Raw genomic sequence first — 16,790 nt, forward strand, 5'->3', positions numbered from 1 at the left:
AATGTATGGCGGCCACTTGACTTGACAAGTCGTGTTCATGGACCAAGATATGCGCGTAAAGAAGGGCGTGAAATGTTTCCTATCCAGGTAACCTGAGGAGGCATTGCTATGTTCTCGCCGGTGCCCTGCCAACTTGTAAGTTACCTATGGTACGCATGTAATGGTAGGAACTGCGCTCTGTATTCACCAAGTTGCTATAGCGCTCTGTCTAGAGTAAAGTTTAAGGTAGGTTGGCATAATAGCGGTAAGGTTGAGCGGTATCTAACCTGGCCAACCTAGGAAAGTATGTACTGTACGGGATGTTTAATTCGAATTTCACTAGAAGGAACTGAACTTATCAACGAGAAACTTGTCTTAGCCAGATGTAGGCAATGATATCTGGTCAAGGTACAGTGGGATGATAGGGTGGCACAGGATGCAAGTTTACTGATACCGATAGAGATAGATATCTTGGTACTTATCACTTGAGGTGAGGTGATTGATTGTGCAGGAACTCAAGAGATGCATAAGTTTGAGGATTTACACAGTAGCTAGTATGAGCTGATGCTTGACAGAACCAATAGAGGTACTTGTTGTATTCATGCGTAAGGAAAAAGATTATCATGTGTCTGTAGACCAAGAGATGACCAAGTAGCTAGGTACCCATGCACATAGTAAGGTATGGATGCTTGTGTGAATGCCGCGGCCACCACCACCACCACCACCACCACCACGACGTTTCCCAAGCTTCTTCCACCAAACTCAATTTCTAATGTGCCGAAGCCCAAGAGCCGAGACTTGTGTACATGGCCCGACTTTGCAGTTTGACTTGGCCGCTAACTTAGCAAGCAGTAACTAATAATAATAACGTTCTCCGCGGTAACGACACTGTACCTGTTGCATCGTGATCTCCATATCTTTGTCAACGAGGTATGCACCTGAAGATTAGACATTCTTTTGCTAATGTTTGTTATCTTTACCCCTCAGTGTTTCCTTCAGTGTCCTGTGTGACTTGAAAAGCCGAGGCATGATGAGTTCCCTGCAGATTATTGCCAAAAGGTCCAGATCATGGCAAACGATAACTGCTTTCCGTCTTATCAGATATCCGGTTCCCAACTGTTCCGCTAATCACGACATCGGAACGGAACGACACTCATCAACGTCTGGACGGGGACCCAAAGACCCTTGAGGCTTGAGGCTTGATCCTCTGGGCCCTCCACTCCACTCCACTCCCCCCTCCCTCTCTCCAGCACCCGCCCGTGAACCCACCTACCGCCCCGTCCGTCAGGTCAACAGGGGCATTGTCGCTCGCTCTGGATCGCTGTAGCACGTACCTAATGTAACCTGCTGCAGTGCCCACTGGACTATAGCATGCTGCTGTACTGCTAAGCTGCAGCGAGAGAGAGAGAGAGAGAGATGCAGATTGCTCTTCGTTACGCTACTGGCCCCTCCACTCTGCTGTGTACGATGGATGGATCATGCCAAGTCCAGGATCTTGTCCGGGTGGGCGTTACCGATGCATGTGAAGCACGAGGTTGAGTGGATGGACCCGACAGGAGTGGTAAGAGGCGGTTACAAGGGTGAAGAAAGAGAGTGAGAGAGAAAGAGGAAAAAAAAAAAGAGAGAGAGAGAGAGAGCGCACGCGAATGGCTGATTCAAAGATATAAACTTGCAAAGTTTCCCACGCATCGTCGTCGATTCCTTTCTAGCTTGTTCGCTTACCAGAACTTTCCAGATCGCTCGCTCGCTCACAACAAACAACAGTCAGTCAGTCAGTCAGTCAGTCAGTTCATCGACTCGACTCAACGAATCTCACGAAAAGAGGGCAGTGGGTAGAATTCTTCTTCTGGTTGACATCAGGCTGCCTGTAATTGTGCTGTGCTGTCTGATAAACCAAAAGATTTACCAAGAGACCGTGTCTATCCCTGAGACAACACTGCCTACCTACCTAGCCCAGAAACATTTCTGTCTCGGTCGTTGCATATTTGGCGTGCTTGCTTGTTGATTGTGGTGAACCTTTTGACATCTTATTGTCTTTCCAAACTGCTGAGACTTCTTATCTCAATACGAGCGACTATCCTTGTCAGAGGATTGAGTTCGAGGCTACTGTCTGTCCATACGTACACCATCCGCGCCAGCCACAAGCCAGAGGGGGAGAGAGAGAGAGAGAGAGAGAGAGAGAGAGAAAGAAAGAAAGACTTTTGGTCAACAGGAGCGCATCTGATAAGAAGCCCGGTAGATCCCGACTTCTTTGTCTTTCGTCTTCGCCCTTGCTTCGCGAGCGAGACAATTGCAGCTGCTTGCGAGGCTCTCTTGTGCAAAGTTCCTTTTGAGCAACGGAACCGTCGCAGCGCCAACGCCCGCAGAAACGAAACTGTTCAGGCCAAGGACTAACTAAACAAACCTGGCTCCTGGCCTTGCGAGGGCGAGGTTACAATCTAGTTAGTCTAGAGTTTGACCCCACCCAATTGCTCTTTGGGCGTTACCACGACAAGCTTTAATCTTTAAATTGGATCTCGAAGCGGGCTGTGTCTCAAGCCAAGCAGGGTGTGCCTACGGATACATACTACTACTTCTACTACTCAGAGTCATATTTGGGTACGTCATTTCCTGCTTCCAATTGACATCGTCGTTCCTCACATCCTCCCCTTGTCTGTCTGTCTGTCTTGTCTCTCTCACAAGACAAACGAGTCACTACTCTGTTTCACTTGAGGATCAAATATCGTGACTTTGTTGGATTGCGCATTTGACTTACAACACTTTCTGCTCTGTAGGTATAAAGATATCAAGCTTGATCCACCTTCCTCAATTGAAGTTTTCAGTTCGGCGTTGAGCAGCATCTTCCGCTCGCTTCTCCCGCCGCCCAACTCACCTCAATTCGACTCAGTTCGACTTGTGTGATCCTTTCTCTACGGCTCGCATCTCATCTGTACTCTAGGGCCTCGCCTGAATACTGTCAAGAGACAGATAGCAAGGCGAGCCTTAGTATAGGGGATATCATCATTCGCTCTTTTTCTTCTTTTCTCTCTCTCTATCTCTCTGTCTCTGTGTCACTTTCGTTGACGTCCATTCATTCCCTTGATTGCCGAATTTTTATTATTATTGATCAGACATGAAGTTTGGCGACCATCTCGAAAGAGAGTCTGTTCCAGAATGGAGTCTCCGTAGGTTTCAATCCTCTCCCTCCAAATATTTCTGGTATACTAACCAATCGCTTCTTGATCCAGATAACCTCGACTACAATTCCATCAAGCATGAGATCAAGATGCACACGACGCGCGACCAGGCCACGGCTATGGCCATCCCCGGGCAAAAAGACGAGGCTCTTTCGCGATTCGAGGATGGCTTATACATGGAGCTCGATCGTCAGCATGAAAGACTGCAGTTATTTGTTTCAAGCAAGGCAGATGAGATTTCGCGCCGATTAGGTATGTCATTGACTTGTAGTTCTGCGCCACGTCTCAAGTGGCACACGACCACATACCAAGTCTAACACCCCATTTCTATAGAATACCTCGCCAAGAATATTGATCGTTGGGCATCAAAGAACCACGAACAGCTCGCCGGTGAGTCTGCCATCAAGCACCATAGGCGCTTCACCAAGTACGAGCGCGAATTGGTTCGTTGTGGCAGTGACATTCAATCCCTCGAGCGCTTCGTCAAGGCTCAGACTGTCGCCTTTCGCAAGATCACAAAAAAATACAAGGTACGTCATCATGACTGCTCCGTATGGGTTTGACATCTGGGTCAACGTACTGACCGATCACTTGCTCACAGAAATGGACTGGTTCTACAACCCTCGGTGTTCGTCTCTATGAGAACGTTCTCTCCGACCCCAAAAGTTTCACTCGCCGTGACTTTTCCTCCTTACAACAACGTTATGACGACATCACATGCACACTCAATTCTGCCGCCCCCGTATTGAGCGAACCTAGCTCACCAGAATCACCAGCTCAGTCATACCGACGTCAATCCCTTGCAGGATCTCTCAACTCGACAAATCGTCACGCCACCAGTCGTGCTCAACCTACGTTCGATTTCTTACCTCCACCGCAGATGGAAGAACCTGCCAAGTACTGGAACGAATATGACGACGGGAGTGAATGTGCAGCTGATGATGATGGATATGCTATCTATATAAACCCAGATGAAAGCACCAGTTTTCCGGGATTCGACTATCTGCAGAATGCCCTCAAAGCACCCATGAAGAAGGCAAGGGGTTGGTTCAAGCACAACAACACCCGGGAGCGCCAGTCTCTACTCGGTGCCAACCATTCACCTTACCAATACTCCAGCACGACCTTCAACAATAGCAGCGAGTCGGACGAGGAAGTAGGATATGCTAGTTCAGATGGCTTCCCCACGACTGGATATGCCACGCACTATGCCCTTCCCAGCCTAAATCAACAGCAGGCACACTTGTACCGTGAGAAGACCTTGTTTTGGGGTACGATCTGCTCCTTTGCCGTGTCTTTCTTGCTCCTCCTTGTGGCAGGCACGCTTATTTCAACTGGCCGACACAGGCTTAGAGCTGAAGTTGACGCGGGCGTCACCGTTGGTGTTGTTGCGAGCTTGTTCACCGCCTGTAGTGCCCTCGGTATGACGTTATACCGGCACGACCGACTGTCATTTCCACATCTGCTGGCGGTGTGGACTACCTTCGTCGTCTCATGTATCCTCAATGGCATGCTGCTGATTTTGGTCGTGGGAAACTCCCCGTAATGCGTAAAGGACCAAAGGTTATCCTGAATCCATCGAAACTTGGTGATCTCGACAAGAACGAGCCACAGTTGAGATGCTTAATGTTTGCATGTGAGCGATTATTTTGACGGATTGTGTTACTTGTTGAGCGATTTCCAAGTTATAGGAGCGATGCTTGGGCATTTTGCTTTCCACGCCGATAGACTGAGAAGCCGGCCGTCTAGCTGGAGATGTTGTGTACTATAATCGCGCCTGTGCTTTGGTATACGCATTTATCTTCGATTGTAAACGAATAGAAATAATTGAAGCCTCGCGGTATGCCAAGCTAGTGAGGCAATGTCTCGCCTTGTAGAACTGTGATATAAGAGCTCAAAAAGATGTCAATATTGCCACAGAGGTCTTGCAATTCGTCCTAGCCAATACCCAATATTTAGCCGTTTCGGTTGGATGGCATGATGTGATAAACATGATGCGTCTATATAGCTTTCGTCGTGGTTGCCTCATTCATCCATGAAGCACCATTGTGTCTCGTCAGCGTCTGCTAGAAACATTTCAACCTTGTTGACAAGTTGTCCTGTATAGAGTCAGATGCCTTTCCACTATGTCGGTTTCTGCTCCGCGGCTCGATCCTGAACTGCGAGTCTTGCTAGTAACTTCAGAACTTACCAGCGACTCCCCATCTCTTAGCAAAAAAGTGCAATGACGCAAATATGTTGTGAAACCTTGTGTCAGCTTCGGGGATTAGATGCTCGAGGTGGCTCAGGACCATGAGGCAGTGATATGCCGAGTATGGCGTGACAGGTGAGCAGGGGGCGAGAAGGTGAGGGCGATGGGCGAGTTGGTCGTTCAAGTCGGTTGTAGTGTCGGCAATAATACGGATTGTGAAATTAAGACCGGCGATGGCTTTAGGGGCGATATCATCGGCGGTCGGAGAAAAGGGCCCTGCAGCGGATATGGTGTTGGCGGCGCGAAGTTGGCGACAGTAAAGGAAAAGGAGGAGGCTAGGTCAATTGTCAGTTTGTTTTCAACTACTAAGTACCTTTGGAAAGAGACAGTGTTTGGCTTTGCTTCATGTCCCAGGGTCCGTCTTACCATGTACAAGTGGCGAAACACTCGTAGAAATCTCCCCAACGAGAAGTTTGCATGATCATAGCCTCGACTAGAGCACGTGTTGCGATATCTAGTTCGACATACTCCTCTAACAAGGCATTGGGGTTCCCTTGGGGTTTCGGAGAATAGGCTCTCGTATAGAGCATTGCACATTGACAATTTCTCTGGAATGGCCCCAGAGGTACCGAAGGGGCCACGCTCGCAGGGTGTCGCTGAACAGAACGCGTGGGCGATTGATTCTGATTGTGCCAAATGAGATTGCTTGTTGGCAGTAGATCATCGGCGGCTGGGGACGGTACTTGAAGTGGCATATGGATGAGAGAGCAATCGACATGGATGAGACGATCGAGGACGAAAAGACTCCAATAGACACAGCGGCGTTCTTCCTCCTCATAAGGAATATTGGCCTCTCGTTCAGCTTCGATATACTTCCCAGGGCCGATGCGCAAGACCATGGCCATGGTATTTGCATCTCCAATACTCACATAGGCACGCATTACATCACCGTGGCCAAACTCAAAGAGTGCCAGCAGGATGGAACATTGGACAAGTTCAATGCTAGGAGCAGAAAGACCACGTAAGACGCTCAGGGCTCGTTTGGCAGCCCTGTACGCTGGCATCTCGATCATGTCCTTACCCTCATTGACATTGGTGCTCGCGGCAGCAGCTTCATCATCGTACTGAGAGACGAGCTGCATGCAGACGATTAGGAGAGCAACAGCAGGGTCGCGGGGTCCTTGATCGGCATTGGAGCTGGCCCCTGACCCTAGGTTGTCCGTACGGATGGCAAAGAGTTCTGGATGGATTACAGAGAACCAGGGATTCATAGTCTCAAAGTAGCGTTCGGTTGCCTCGCGCCAAGGAATGTTGCGCGATGACAGCAACGCCATTACCATTGAGCTGGAAACATCAAAAGCAGGGTCAAAGATACCCTGTCCATATGCTTCTTTGGGTGTAGATCCTGCAAGATATCCAGGTTCCACAACAGCGGTTGTTGGGGCCGTGTAGATAAAATCATAGGAGCACGTAGTTGCAAGCCTGGCGAGTTAGTCATAGAAGATCGGAAAATTGAGTTGCAAGGGCAGTTACACACCTCGTACAGCGAGAACAAGCAGGCAATGCTTTATCACATTTCTTTTTGGTACGAGTACACTTTTCACAGGCTCTGTGCGCACGTTCAGGCTCCATTGGAGACTCAGAGCCCCGTGAAGATGACACGGAGCGAGACATAATGGCTCTTCTTCTGGGATCCGTGGTGGTTGATATGTAGCCCGTAAGATGGGCTTGTACTTTGAAGAGGTAGTGTGTGTGGTGGGTGTACGTTAGAAAAAACGACTTATGCTGACTACGCTTTTATTATGTCAGACAGCAAGGAGGTAATGGAAGAATTTGAGCTACCTAGACAGAGTGGTTTGATAGGCGTATACCGTGAGCAGGAGCAGGAGCAGGAGCAGGAGCAAGATGCAGATGTAAATGTGAGTGTATGTATACGTGTTGTTGAGCTTGATGCAAGATTGAGACTGTAGTCTGATACTGATAATGAGACTGATGGTAAGGAAAGAGAGGAGGAGAACCGAGACATCGAGGCCGGGAACGAGGGCTATTTGACGTCGAGTCTCAGTACGAAGAGAACATGATGCCCCCCCGGGCCACAGAGTTGATTAGATGTCGATGGGTCTCTTGATGCTTCTAGGCCTGGGGCCAGAATAGGCCGAGGGGTGGTTGCAGATACGCACTGCAGAGAGATCACAGTAAATGCGCAGCACAGCGGGCGGTAGATAGGTAACTGTACGCTGTACGCTGTGCTGTGTTGTACATACGGCACTCTAGATGGCGAACCCGGTAGATGGGCGCCGGGTGCCAGGTGCAAGGTCAAGATTGACAGGGACCAAACCAAGGATGACGTCTAATCGGTTAGTCAGCCGCTGCAGGGGGGCAATGGTGATGGCACCCAAGGCTGTGAGAAGAAGGCTGAAGATGTTGATTTGAAAGGATCAGGTAAATATTGGAAATTGGGCAAAAAGGTAATGGGGCCTAACTAAAGAAGAAAGCAGACAGCGGAAAGAGCGGGGGCACAAGGGCCTGCCAGCTCAGGGATGATTTCAAATAAGGTGTAATGTCGCAAGTAACCTGAAAGGGAAAGACACAGGAGCCAAAAATCCACGAAGAAATGGAAGCAGGAACATGGACAACACATGCCTGATGGATGGAGAGTTTGGACTAGGTAGGTACCTAGTATACTCCCTTACCTTACTTGCTAACGCAGGTAGTCCAGGATATTGATCATGGAACGATTCAACTACAGCCCTAACGACCTTAAGAATTAAACCCAGACTACAACTGCATCCTCAAGAGGCATGATTAATCCTCAATACCCACTAACATAGTGGAGAGAGATACAGGGCCTAGATTGATTGACTAGATAGGTACCCAATCAGTAAGTACATGCTGCGCTGCTTGAAATCTGAGAGGAATTAGGTACCCATCTAAGATCGAATCCGTCCATCCATCAATCACATCTCATGCGTCCGAAATGCCGGGTCACGCTGCAAATCCCCCCCTCCCGATTCCCCGGAGAGACCGTTACCTCTCAGCCCAGTGAGGCCATGGTCATGTCATGCCCATGGTGGATGCATCCGCCATCTACAGCGATGTCATTTGCAGGTTAGCGCGCCCGGGCATTACGTGCCACCCTAGCACCCGAGCTTACCTTACGCTTAGAATTAGGTAAAGTAGTTTGAAGGGACGAGCCCTCCGCTACGGGAGTTGTAGTTGCGGGTTGCGGGTTGGCCTGAATTAATCATGCCCATCTAAGCAAGTTTGGTGACAATCTTGAATGGTTTTCTGAAGCAATCAGTCCCTCACATCTCGATCATGCATGAATCGAGTTTACATCAAATCACTTTTGAAGCATCTTCAAACTGGACTCTTCAAGTCCATTCTAGCGTCAGCTTCGACTGCTCGCGATAGGTATTCTAATGCTTATGACATCATCGCCTCGCTTGTCCCTGGGGTAGCATTGACAAAGATATGTAAGATGCCACCATGCGACCTTTTTCTTTCTCGTACAAACAACACGAGAACCCATCATATTCTAATAAAAGAAACACTGGGATCTGGTGTTTTTTTTTTTTTTTTTTTTTTTTTTTTTTTAAACTAATCGCAAGCTAATACCTTTCCATTCAAACATCAACTACCTACTACTAATGCACTAACAATGACCTCCCTCAACCCTGGATATTGGCCCATCACCACTTCACTGATGCGATCCATAGCATCCAGGGACCGTGGAATTGACCTTGCTTCAACTACCTGAGACAGGAAAGAGACCTATCGAGATTGCGAATCAACTGACTCTGCCACGATGGATACGAGATGTCACTCCCAGCAGGGCCGTAGACTAAGGCACCTACTTCCTTCGCGCTCTTGGTGCTGGTATAACCCTGTCTTATCTTTCCATGTCCAGCAAGTCGTTGCTAAATTAAGCCCACGAAACTCTAGTGCATGTCTCCTGAGGTAGCCGTTGAATATTTCCCGCAACACCAGCAGGTTTAAAAGAGAAAAGCCGCGATGTCAGCCAGGTGCATGCCATATACACTCCCTAATAGGCGCTTAAGCGAGAGGACCCCTGCTCTCCATGTCAGAGCAAAACCCGAGCGTTTTCGGAATTAACATGATCTACTGACTCATCCGGCGTAAATCCCGTTATGGCAGCTTCATAGACTTATCCCCGCCTTAGGCCTTGCCTAAATAGCTGCAAATGTCGATTGATATTTGCTTGAGGTGCAAACCTTTCCAGTTTGACCGAAACCAAAGTCCATTGAATGGAGAATATTGTTCGCCAATCACTCGGTGACTACCTAGGTCCATTGATCCCTCAAAAGCAAACCCCCTACGTTAATTCAGCAACTATATATCTACCGAAACGCAGCTCCAGAGGCTGAAGCTGTGCAGTTGATCTCCAAAACACTTCCCCAAGACCGATCTAAGACCTATTTTTATACCGGACTGACACTCGGATCTTATCACTGGAGTCAATACTCACCTTCAAGGGCCATCATAGCATATGACAACCGCAGAGATGACCCATCACATCCGCCCCGGCACCACTGCCGATCTCACTGTGGCTACAGATCTCTATATGCAGAGCTTCGACAAAGAAACTCTGCTCGACTTCATGTTCCCAAGCCGTCACACCGACTCAACTCCCTTTCGTGAGTGGGTTACTCGGCGCTTTCGTATGCGCTACTGGACGCCCGGCTACATTCTCACTATGCTGGATGATGCCAGAGGCAGGACTGTGGCATTCACTTGGTGGCATATACCGGACAACTCCCTGTCTTTCCGTGAGCGATGGCTCTCACTTCGTAAGTCTCTCCATTAAATCTCTGCCAACTATTGCATTATTCACTCAAATCCTGCGAATAACAAAACCTGTTTGAAGCACTGACTCATTCAGATGCTTGGGTTGCCCCAATCATGTTGGCGGCGCTGAAAGTACACTCCTACATATTTCCCCTTCGTCACGTAGACTCTCATCGACTCGGTATTTACGATCGCGTTTTCACTACCATTGAACCTGACATACTCAATTCTCCCCGGCGTCGTTCAGCTTGGTATTTGTCTAGCCTTGGGGTCTCTCCTCATGTCCAAGGTAGCGGTTATGGTTCCCTCCTCCTTCAGCATGGTCTAGAGGCGGCCGATCATGCAGGAGTTCCCACTTGGCTGGTGGGATTGCGTGGGCTCGACAAATTTTACAAGCGTTTTGGCTACGTAGAAGTGGCCAGGGCCAATGTTGGAGAGTTGAAGGACTGGGACGGCGGCATCATCATGTTCAGGGGGGATTGATCATCAGGACTGTGCACCCATCGCTAGATCTCATAACAGTCACGATCATCTCTCTCCAAAAAAAGAAAGAAAGAAAGAAAGAAAGAAAGAAAGAAAGAAAGAAAGAAAGAAAGAAAGAAAGAAAGAAAAGCGGACATCACATAGCGCCATCAACCAGAATCGCATCACGATTCCTCATCGAAATATTGTTCAGATGTGTCATTCATCTATCATCTATCTGGCTACTTATGGCCACTTCAGACCAGCAAGGTTATGAACTTTTATGTCATGAGCCACTCCATAATAGCAAATCCCTATCGCAGACGATGGAGCAATCATATCAAGCAAAAAGTCCGCCCTGTGCCAAGTCCTGCAGAAACATGCCTGATTGTTGTATCGCTGTGCTTCCTCAGGTGCTTCAAGGGGCGATATACTCATACAACGGGCCGGAAATACCAAAAAAGGGGGTAAAGGGGGGCAAGCGAGTGCTAAGAGAGCAATATTTTCAGTTCACCAGTGATGAACAGCCCCAGACGGGGAAGCAACGCAAATTAGATAAAGTCATTAACGTCGTGCAGCTCATATCAAAAAGAAAAAAGAGGCAAAACAGGAAGCTTCGCAAGTGGCATACAAAGCCAGGCCTCAAAAACTTGCGCTCCCTACCATCATTCAGGAAATCTGTTCCTTACTGGCGATTGCTGTCAGAAGCTCGATCACCGTGGATGTGCTCTTCATCGCCATTGGTTGAAAGATTGTGTTGATAGGCCTGGTAATTGCCTCGAGCGAGAGTGTCGTCAAACTCGGGGGGAGAGGCGTAGCCGTGTTGGAATCTTGGACGGTAGGCCATTGCTGATTGCGTGGTTGGGACACCTTCATCAGTAACCAGATTAGCAACGCCATACTCTGGAGCTTCTTCATTAGGGTACTGGCGCGAGGAACGGAGGCTAGCTTGGTCAACGGAAGCCAATGTGTACTGCTGGTATTGGTTCATAGAGCGGCCGATCCTAGTGTTCGACCCAGTCTCGGCAGAAAACCAGTAGGGCTGGTGGATTTGTGAACGCGGAGCATCAGAGTACGGGCGCTCGTCTGCCATGGAATGATGCAGTGAGTTATCTACTCCGCTCATTCCAAACTGAGAATGACGTTCTTCCGGGACTGGATACGAGTAACCCGCTCCTGAAGCCTGGGAAGGAGGAGTCCCGTAAGAGGGATAGTTGAGCGGCGCGGGCGTGAGTTGGTTATTGACTGTCGACGCAAGGAAGTGGTGGTTGTCTCGGCTGTGTTGGGCAGCATAGCCTGCGGTGCCATACATCTGATCCGCTCTGGCCACCATTGGCATAGCGGCGGTATGGATCGAGAGGTTTCTATCAGTCAGTACGAATCCACTTGGGCCATAGTAGTGATCACCGCCACAAGACTGTTGGTAGTAAGGGGCGTTATCGCAGGAACCTCGGTGATCGGTCATCGGCGCCTGCATATGACGATTAATACTGGAATAGCTCATTGAAGGTGCTGTTGGGTTCTGACTGTCATAGTACCCAAGACTGGGTTGTCGATCACTGTCTGGCCCGATGCCAGAGTTCGCGAGGGGAGACCGAGAGCCGAATGAGTAGGGAGCAGTCCGGTTGGAGATATCGTCGGTATACGATCGGGAGTGATGAACAGGTCGAGATCCGCTGAAAGCAGCAGGAGGTGTGGCCGACGAGGACGATTGCTGGCTAGAATGCTCACTCGCAGATCCCTCTTCTTGAACTGGTTCGAGGGGCGACGATTCCTTGACAAATGGGAGGGGGGATGGAACTGGCTCCCCAACCATCAAAGACGAACGGCCGGATTGACTGCTGGCCGATGTCTGATGGGCCTGGACTTGAGCAGGCGAGTTCGTGAAAGCATCAACAACCTCTGGGAGGAACTCGACAGGAGGAACTTCTCTGAGATCGCCGTGATCGATCTCTTGGCAAAGACGTTCAATGACATCGAGAATCTCATCGTGCGTCTTGCCTTCGCCGAGGCTCTGCATGATCCAGTGAGGGATGGGGTCCCGACTGTTAGTATCCGCCAGGCGCTTAACCTCACGTCTTCGAATCGAGAATGTCCAGGATCGGATTGTTATGCCCTCCAGATTAGTTCTACTGGCATTCTCCAGACCTCGGCTCCAGAAGATCATTCGGATGATCTGCTCGTACACCAGGTTGATTTGAGTGAAGCTGAATCTGATACCGGTTCGGTAGCGAATCCTCTGATAGTGCTTGCGACACATGCAAACCCAGACACGCTCCGGGATGCGACGAGTGCAGACCTTGTTGCGGCCAAAAAGATGAGAGATGACCTTGCGTGGTACCGAATTAGTGTTGCATTCGGGAACTGCCATACAAACGTCACCACCCTGAAGGGGAACGTCGATGGCCACATCGTCCAATGTATGCAATGCAGCAAGCACACGATCATTTGGGTTAGCATGGGACGCTGCCTGTCCAGATGCACCTACATTCGTTAGTTGACTTCAAAAGAGAATACTGGGAAGGGGTAGATTACCTGGAAGAGTCCCGTTGGACTGCATCCTCACAGTCTCCGGAGGCTGGAAGGGAGATCTTGTTGATGCACTACTAGTTGCAGGAGAGCTCTCTCCCGTAGTGATCCAGGGATACTTCTCGATGCCGAGACGATCGTGAGATGCGTTGATCTGTGGTGACAGTTGCGTCGGAGGATGAAGCTGTCGGGACGTAAATTGTGGCAGAGAAGTTGGTGCTTGAGGAAAAGAATGACTAGAGCCCTGGGCGGGGTTTGGTGCAGAGATGGTTCGCTTGTGAACGCGATCTAACGAGTTCAGAAACTGATCTTTTGGCTTCAAATAGCTGAATAAAAGGAACAGAGTCAGTATATTCCGGGTGGGAAATTTATAGGTTGAAAGTGACAATAGACAGCGAGGGGAATGTGCGAGGACATAAGGAGTGAAAGGTGGACATGGGACTAGAAGAACGCAAGCGTTTTTCAGGCTGCCTGAGCAGAGCTATAAACACGCAGTGTGATTCACCGGCTCAAGGCCAAGTTGGTAGTGGGACAATGCTGCTTTCGAGGGCCAAGTTCCTCCCGCTTAACGGACCAGCTTTTATGACTAGACATAATCCATTCGAAATGCGTCTGCAGCTGGCAGTCGTTTTTCTCCTGACAATAGGAACATTGTCTGTCATTCACGAACTGCCAAAGATGCATCCCTGAGGCTTCCATGCAGTTCGACGCTGCTTTACCCCCCTTTTTTTCTTTTCCGGGGTGTGCAAGCAAACGATATGTATGCATGGTTTGGACGATTGACAAGGGGCAAACAATGAACGAACTTCGATTCATGCTGACAGCCATCCTCTTCTGCATAGGAACAAAGAGATATTAACTTACGTTTGATCTTCTGACAAGTGGTTGTGCTTTCTTCTCATCATCCTCGCCTCTAGAATCGTGTCAGATGGGCTACCCAAGTACAACGACCCAGCACCATTGGTACGCTGACGAGCATGCGACTTCACAGACAGACCGACTGTCACTGGAGGGAGAGGCGCTGTTATCCTTGGAAGCCGCTCCAACTTTGCTTCCAGGTCAGCGATGCCAGAGCCTACCGTATTGCTCCCGTTGATGGTAGATACCGATGAGAATCTGGAATGGCCAGCAGAGAAGGTCGATGAGCAACAAGATGAGAAACTGCTGCGGCTGTCTGATATCTTATGGCTCGCTGAAGCTGGCGACGTGTTGTATTCCGTCCAGAGACTTGATCTTGATTCATTTTAGTATGTGCACTCCTGCGATTGGCCGCCAGTGTGCAAGATGTCATTCATAACAGCAACACTGATACTTGGCAGGACCGCAACTCACCTTCTCATATGCTGAGAAGCACGGCGCTCGCTGTGGTTACTAGTCTTGTTAGTCAAGCTAGATCGTCAAACACCGGCCGGAATATACACCAGCGTGCGAGAAAGGGAGTACCTTTTCGGCGCCCAAGCATCTTGATGGACTTCTGGGGTGGAAGGCATTCTACTTGAAGTAATGTCAACCTCAAGCTTGCCATGCCCGCACCGGGTCGTGGTTTTGAGTTTTCTTACCGGACTGGTAGCGCATATGATCCTGCGGAACCAGGAAGACTTATACTGGCTGATGTATCCATTGATACTTGTCTGGAGTGGTGATTAGATGCATTCTGACGTCTCGCAGATTCCTGCTGCTCCTCCCAAGTCACTGGCGTGAAAGGATGCCGCGAGGAGTTCTTGGGGCCAACATCCCTTGGCAGAGAGTAGCCACCAGCATCCCAGGGCGTACGAGTTCGACTGTCGGATCGCACACTAGATGTTCTAGACTGAGTGCAGTCGGGTGACGGAGTCGACAGTGACAATGACGGGCCTCTCTGTTCCTTCTGCTCATTGAAAAGTTGTAGGCTTTCTCGAGTATGTCTCGCTTCCGTGTCAAGTTCGCTGAACTGGTTTAGAATTGACTCAATCTTCATGATTCAGGTCTGTGTAGAGACTTGTCCGAACAGAGGCCGTATTAGAATGGAGTGACTATGGAACCGGCAGAATATGCAATTGGCGCCACTTGATTCGTAAAAAAGACTGGTGGTGGGCGTATGTATTTTGCTTGATTACAGCATCGGGATTCGAAGTCGTCTTTCTGGTAATGGTAGAGGTTCAGGGGATCACAATCTCATGACAACCGCCGCAAGGTACTAGAAACAGGATCAACCTCGTTCCGGATTAATTATCGATTATAATGCGAAGACACTCCACAGATAGGTGAAGGAACAAAGTAAAGAGGATGAAGAGCGAAGTGATTGGAGAGACAATTCGTTTAATTGTCAGGGGAACGGCTGTTTCTTGTACGTCTTCCAGAAGACTGGGGTCTAGGTTCGGTGCAGAGTAACATGAAACTTGGCAGACGGATGCTATTTGTTTTTTTCACGCATAGCGAAGGGGTGAGAAGAGTGACAGGAGTGTCAGATAGATCGAGTCTGACCCGCTGAACCGAAGATTTCAGGTTGCCGATCTTGTCAAGGACCAGGATCAATTACTGTTCTATCGCTGTCAAAAAGGGTCCTCTCAGCTTCAGATCATCGGAGCCGCTTTGATCAAAGGTCCAGGCTCCAATTAGTGACGGAGGAAGACGGGGAGGATACTGGAAAGCGAGAGATCTGATTCAGACCCAGTGGCTATGCCAGGGCTTGGTAACATGCGACAAAGTAGGGGAATGGGAAGAGATGAGACGAATCCACTACGACAGAAAAGTATGTAGGTCGCTCAAAGCTATGACTAGATGGATAACGCATGAAGCGGCCGGTAGGGTTCTGAAGACGGTAGTCGTTTGGGGTTGCGACTGGGGCCGGGGGGTCAAGAACGGAGGGCTGAAGGGTGTGGATCAACGAGACGAGGATGGACTAAGGATCGAGGGTTCTTATGAGATGTACGTATGGAATTATGTACGTGGTAGGCCAAACTGGCCAGGATTAAAGTGCTGAGCAAAGCAGTCCGTAGAAGAGATTCTGGGAAATGGAGATGGCCAGAAGGGAGAGACCGAAGCGTATACTTGCAGCGGGAACCAGCATCATCATTGTAATTATGCTAGGCTATGAGTGCGGCAGTCGGTCCTAGCCCGGTGGCACAGGCACGGTGCTGCATGCGTTAGGACAATGACTAAAGAGATGCGTCCTTCCACTAAGAAGATAGGTAATTTCGAGCTGCTCCAAACAAAGTCAACAACGAGCATTTGGGTAGCCGTCAGGTCAAGTCAAGTCAAGTCAAGTCAAGTCATAGGTCGTGGTGCTAGGCTAGGCTAGCAGACTTGTGAGACGAGGACCGGGGACCATCCTAGCATTGTGGCGCCAAGGAAGCCTGCACTGAAGAATTCGAGAAGCAAACGAGCCAAGCCTGTCCATTGTTTTGCCGGCAGTTTCGAGCAACGGTTCGCCCTTGCTGGTTAGCATGACGGGTTGGTGTAGATCATGGCGTTGAGAGCCCCGTCCGAACCATGATCTCCACAAGGGGATAAATTGTCCGTACCAGGGTCAACAAGGAATTCCAGTGCTGAGAGATGCAGGCCGGCCAGGGTATCCGTACTTGAGGATAGTCGGTCCAACCTCCAGACGAACATTTTGAAATGCGTGCCAGTATCTGGATGGATAATTCATCCCACAACAGTAG

The 16,790-nt window shown here is 49.4% G+C and overlaps 5 protein-coding genes across 19 annotated transcripts; 3 read left to right on the forward strand and 2 right to left on the reverse strand.

Moving 5' to 3' along the window:
* Positions 1 to 888: 888 nt before the first annotated feature.
* FVEG_02663 (hypothetical protein) lies at positions 889 to 5,736 on the forward strand. 3 transcript variants are annotated; one of them, XM_018890090.1, is made up of 5 exons: positions 889 to 2,749; positions 2,802 to 3,143; positions 3,207 to 3,407; positions 3,489 to 3,685; positions 3,757 to 5,736. In XM_018890090.1, exons 2-5 carry the CDS (start codon positions 3,092 to 3,094, stop codon positions 4,699 to 4,701), a joined length of 1,395 nt encoding a protein of 464 aa, XP_018746349.1. In that variant the 5' UTR covers positions 889 to 2,749; positions 2,802 to 3,091; the 3' UTR covers positions 4,702 to 5,736. The 3 variants fall into 3 exon arrangements, with proteins under 3 accessions (XP_018746349.1, XP_018746350.1, XP_018746348.1); XM_018890091.1 differs by having other exon boundaries at positions 889 to 2,577; positions 2,754 to 3,143; XM_018890089.1 differs by having other exon boundaries at positions 889 to 3,143.
* Positions 3,784 to 7,927, reverse strand: FVEG_02662 (hypothetical protein). 8 transcript variants are annotated; one of them, XM_018890083.1, is made up of 6 exons: positions 7,583 to 7,764; positions 7,189 to 7,525; positions 6,884 to 7,140; positions 5,773 to 6,828; positions 5,347 to 5,681; positions 3,993 to 5,254 (listed from the first exon to the last, which is right to left on the reverse strand). In XM_018890083.1, exons 3-6 carry the CDS (start codon positions 7,018 to 7,020, stop codon positions 5,181 to 5,183), a joined length of 1,602 nt encoding a protein of 533 aa, XP_018746342.1. In that variant the 5' UTR covers positions 7,021 to 7,140; positions 7,189 to 7,525; positions 7,583 to 7,764; the 3' UTR covers positions 3,993 to 5,180. The 8 variants fall into 8 exon arrangements, with proteins under 8 accessions (XP_018746340.1, XP_018746346.1, XP_018746345.1 ...); XM_018890088.1 differs by having other exon boundaries at positions 3,993 to 5,272; XM_018890081.1 differs by having other exon boundaries at positions 3,784 to 5,254; positions 7,189 to 7,927.
* On the forward strand, positions 7,149 to 8,073 carry FVEG_15112 (hypothetical protein; the record flags this gene model as incomplete). The annotated part of the gene is made up of 3 exons (XM_018904207.1): positions 7,149 to 7,271; positions 7,722 to 7,788; positions 8,066 to 8,073. The coding sequence occupies 3 exons, from the start codon at positions 7,149 to 7,151 to the stop codon at positions 8,071 to 8,073; spliced, it is 198 nt and encodes a 65-aa protein (XP_018746339.1).
* Positions 8,074 to 9,871: 1,798 nt separating this feature from the next.
* On the forward strand, positions 9,872 to 10,638 carry FVEG_02661 (hypothetical protein; the record flags this gene model as incomplete). The annotated part of the gene is made up of 2 exons (XM_018890080.1): positions 9,872 to 10,157; positions 10,250 to 10,638. The coding sequence occupies 2 exons, from the start codon at positions 9,872 to 9,874 to the stop codon at positions 10,636 to 10,638; spliced, it is 675 nt and encodes a 224-aa protein (XP_018746338.1).
* Positions 10,639 to 10,797: 159 nt separating this feature from the next.
* On the reverse strand, positions 10,798 to 16,755 carry FVEG_02660 (hypothetical protein). Of its 6 annotated transcripts, XM_018890078.1 has the most exons (8): positions 14,706 to 16,755; positions 14,590 to 14,637; positions 14,479 to 14,517; positions 14,120 to 14,379; positions 14,011 to 14,059; positions 13,153 to 13,472; positions 12,145 to 13,101; positions 10,798 to 12,088 (listed from the first exon to the last, which is right to left on the reverse strand). In XM_018890078.1, exons 1-8 carry the CDS (start codon positions 15,101 to 15,103, stop codon positions 12,054 to 12,056), a joined length of 2,106 nt encoding a protein of 701 aa, XP_018746336.1. In that variant the 5' UTR covers positions 15,104 to 16,755; the 3' UTR covers positions 10,798 to 12,053. The 6 variants fall into 6 exon arrangements, with proteins under 6 accessions (XP_018746336.1, XP_018746335.1, XP_018746334.1 ...); XM_018890077.1 differs by having other exon boundaries at positions 14,011 to 14,379; XM_018890076.1 differs by having other exon boundaries at positions 14,011 to 14,379; positions 14,590 to 14,640.
* Positions 16,756 to 16,790: the final 35 nt, after the last annotated feature.

The sequence above is a fragment of the Fusarium verticillioides genome, chromosome 5, assembly GCF_000149555.1.
Source record: "Fusarium verticillioides 7600 chromosome 5, whole genome shotgun sequence".
Lineage (NCBI taxonomy): Eukaryota > Fungi > Ascomycota > Sordariomycetes > Hypocreales > Nectriaceae > Fusarium > Fusarium verticillioides.

What these genes read in the sequence shown, in the direction of transcription:
- FVEG_02660 (XM_018890074.1), bottom strand. Translation starts at nt 15,103, where the DNA reads ATGAAGATTGAGTCAATTCTAAACCAGTTCAGCGAACTTGACACGGAA. An exon ending in TCATATGCGCTACCAGTCCG is followed by an intron (nt 14,641 to 14,705) that starts GTAAGAAAACTC and finishes CATTACTTCAAG; the next exon opens with TAGAATGCCTTCCACCCCAG. An exon ending in CACTTGTCAGAAGATCAAAC is followed by an intron (nt 13,473 to 14,010) that starts GTAAGTTAATAT and finishes CCTTTTATTCAG; the next exon opens with CTATTTGAAGCCAAAAGATC.
- FVEG_02663 (XM_018890089.1), top strand. Translation starts at nt 3,092, where the DNA reads ATGAAGTTTGGCGACCATCTCGAAAGAGAGTCTGTTCCAGAATGGAGT. An exon ending in TGTTCCAGAATGGAGTCTCC is followed by an intron (nt 3,144 to 3,206) that starts GTAGGTTTCAAT and finishes TTCTTGATCCAG; the next exon opens with ATAACCTCGACTACAATTCC. An exon ending in AGATCACAAAAAAATACAAG is followed by an intron (nt 3,686 to 3,756) that starts GTACGTCATCAT and finishes ACTTGCTCACAG; the next exon opens with AAATGGACTGGTTCTACAAC.
- FVEG_02662 (XM_018890081.1), bottom strand. Translation starts at nt 7,020, where the DNA reads ATGTCTCGCTCCGTGTCATCTTCACGGGGCTCTGAGTCTCCAATGGAG. An exon ending in GCTTGTTCTCGCTGTACGAG is followed by an intron (nt 6,829 to 6,883) that starts GTGTGTAACTGC and finishes CTAACTCGCCAG; the next exon opens with GCTTGCAACTACGTGCTCCT. An exon ending in TGTTTCGCCACTTGTACATG is followed by an intron (nt 5,682 to 5,772) that starts GTAAGACGGACC and finishes CAATTGACCTAG; the next exon opens with CCTCCTCCTTTTCCTTTACT.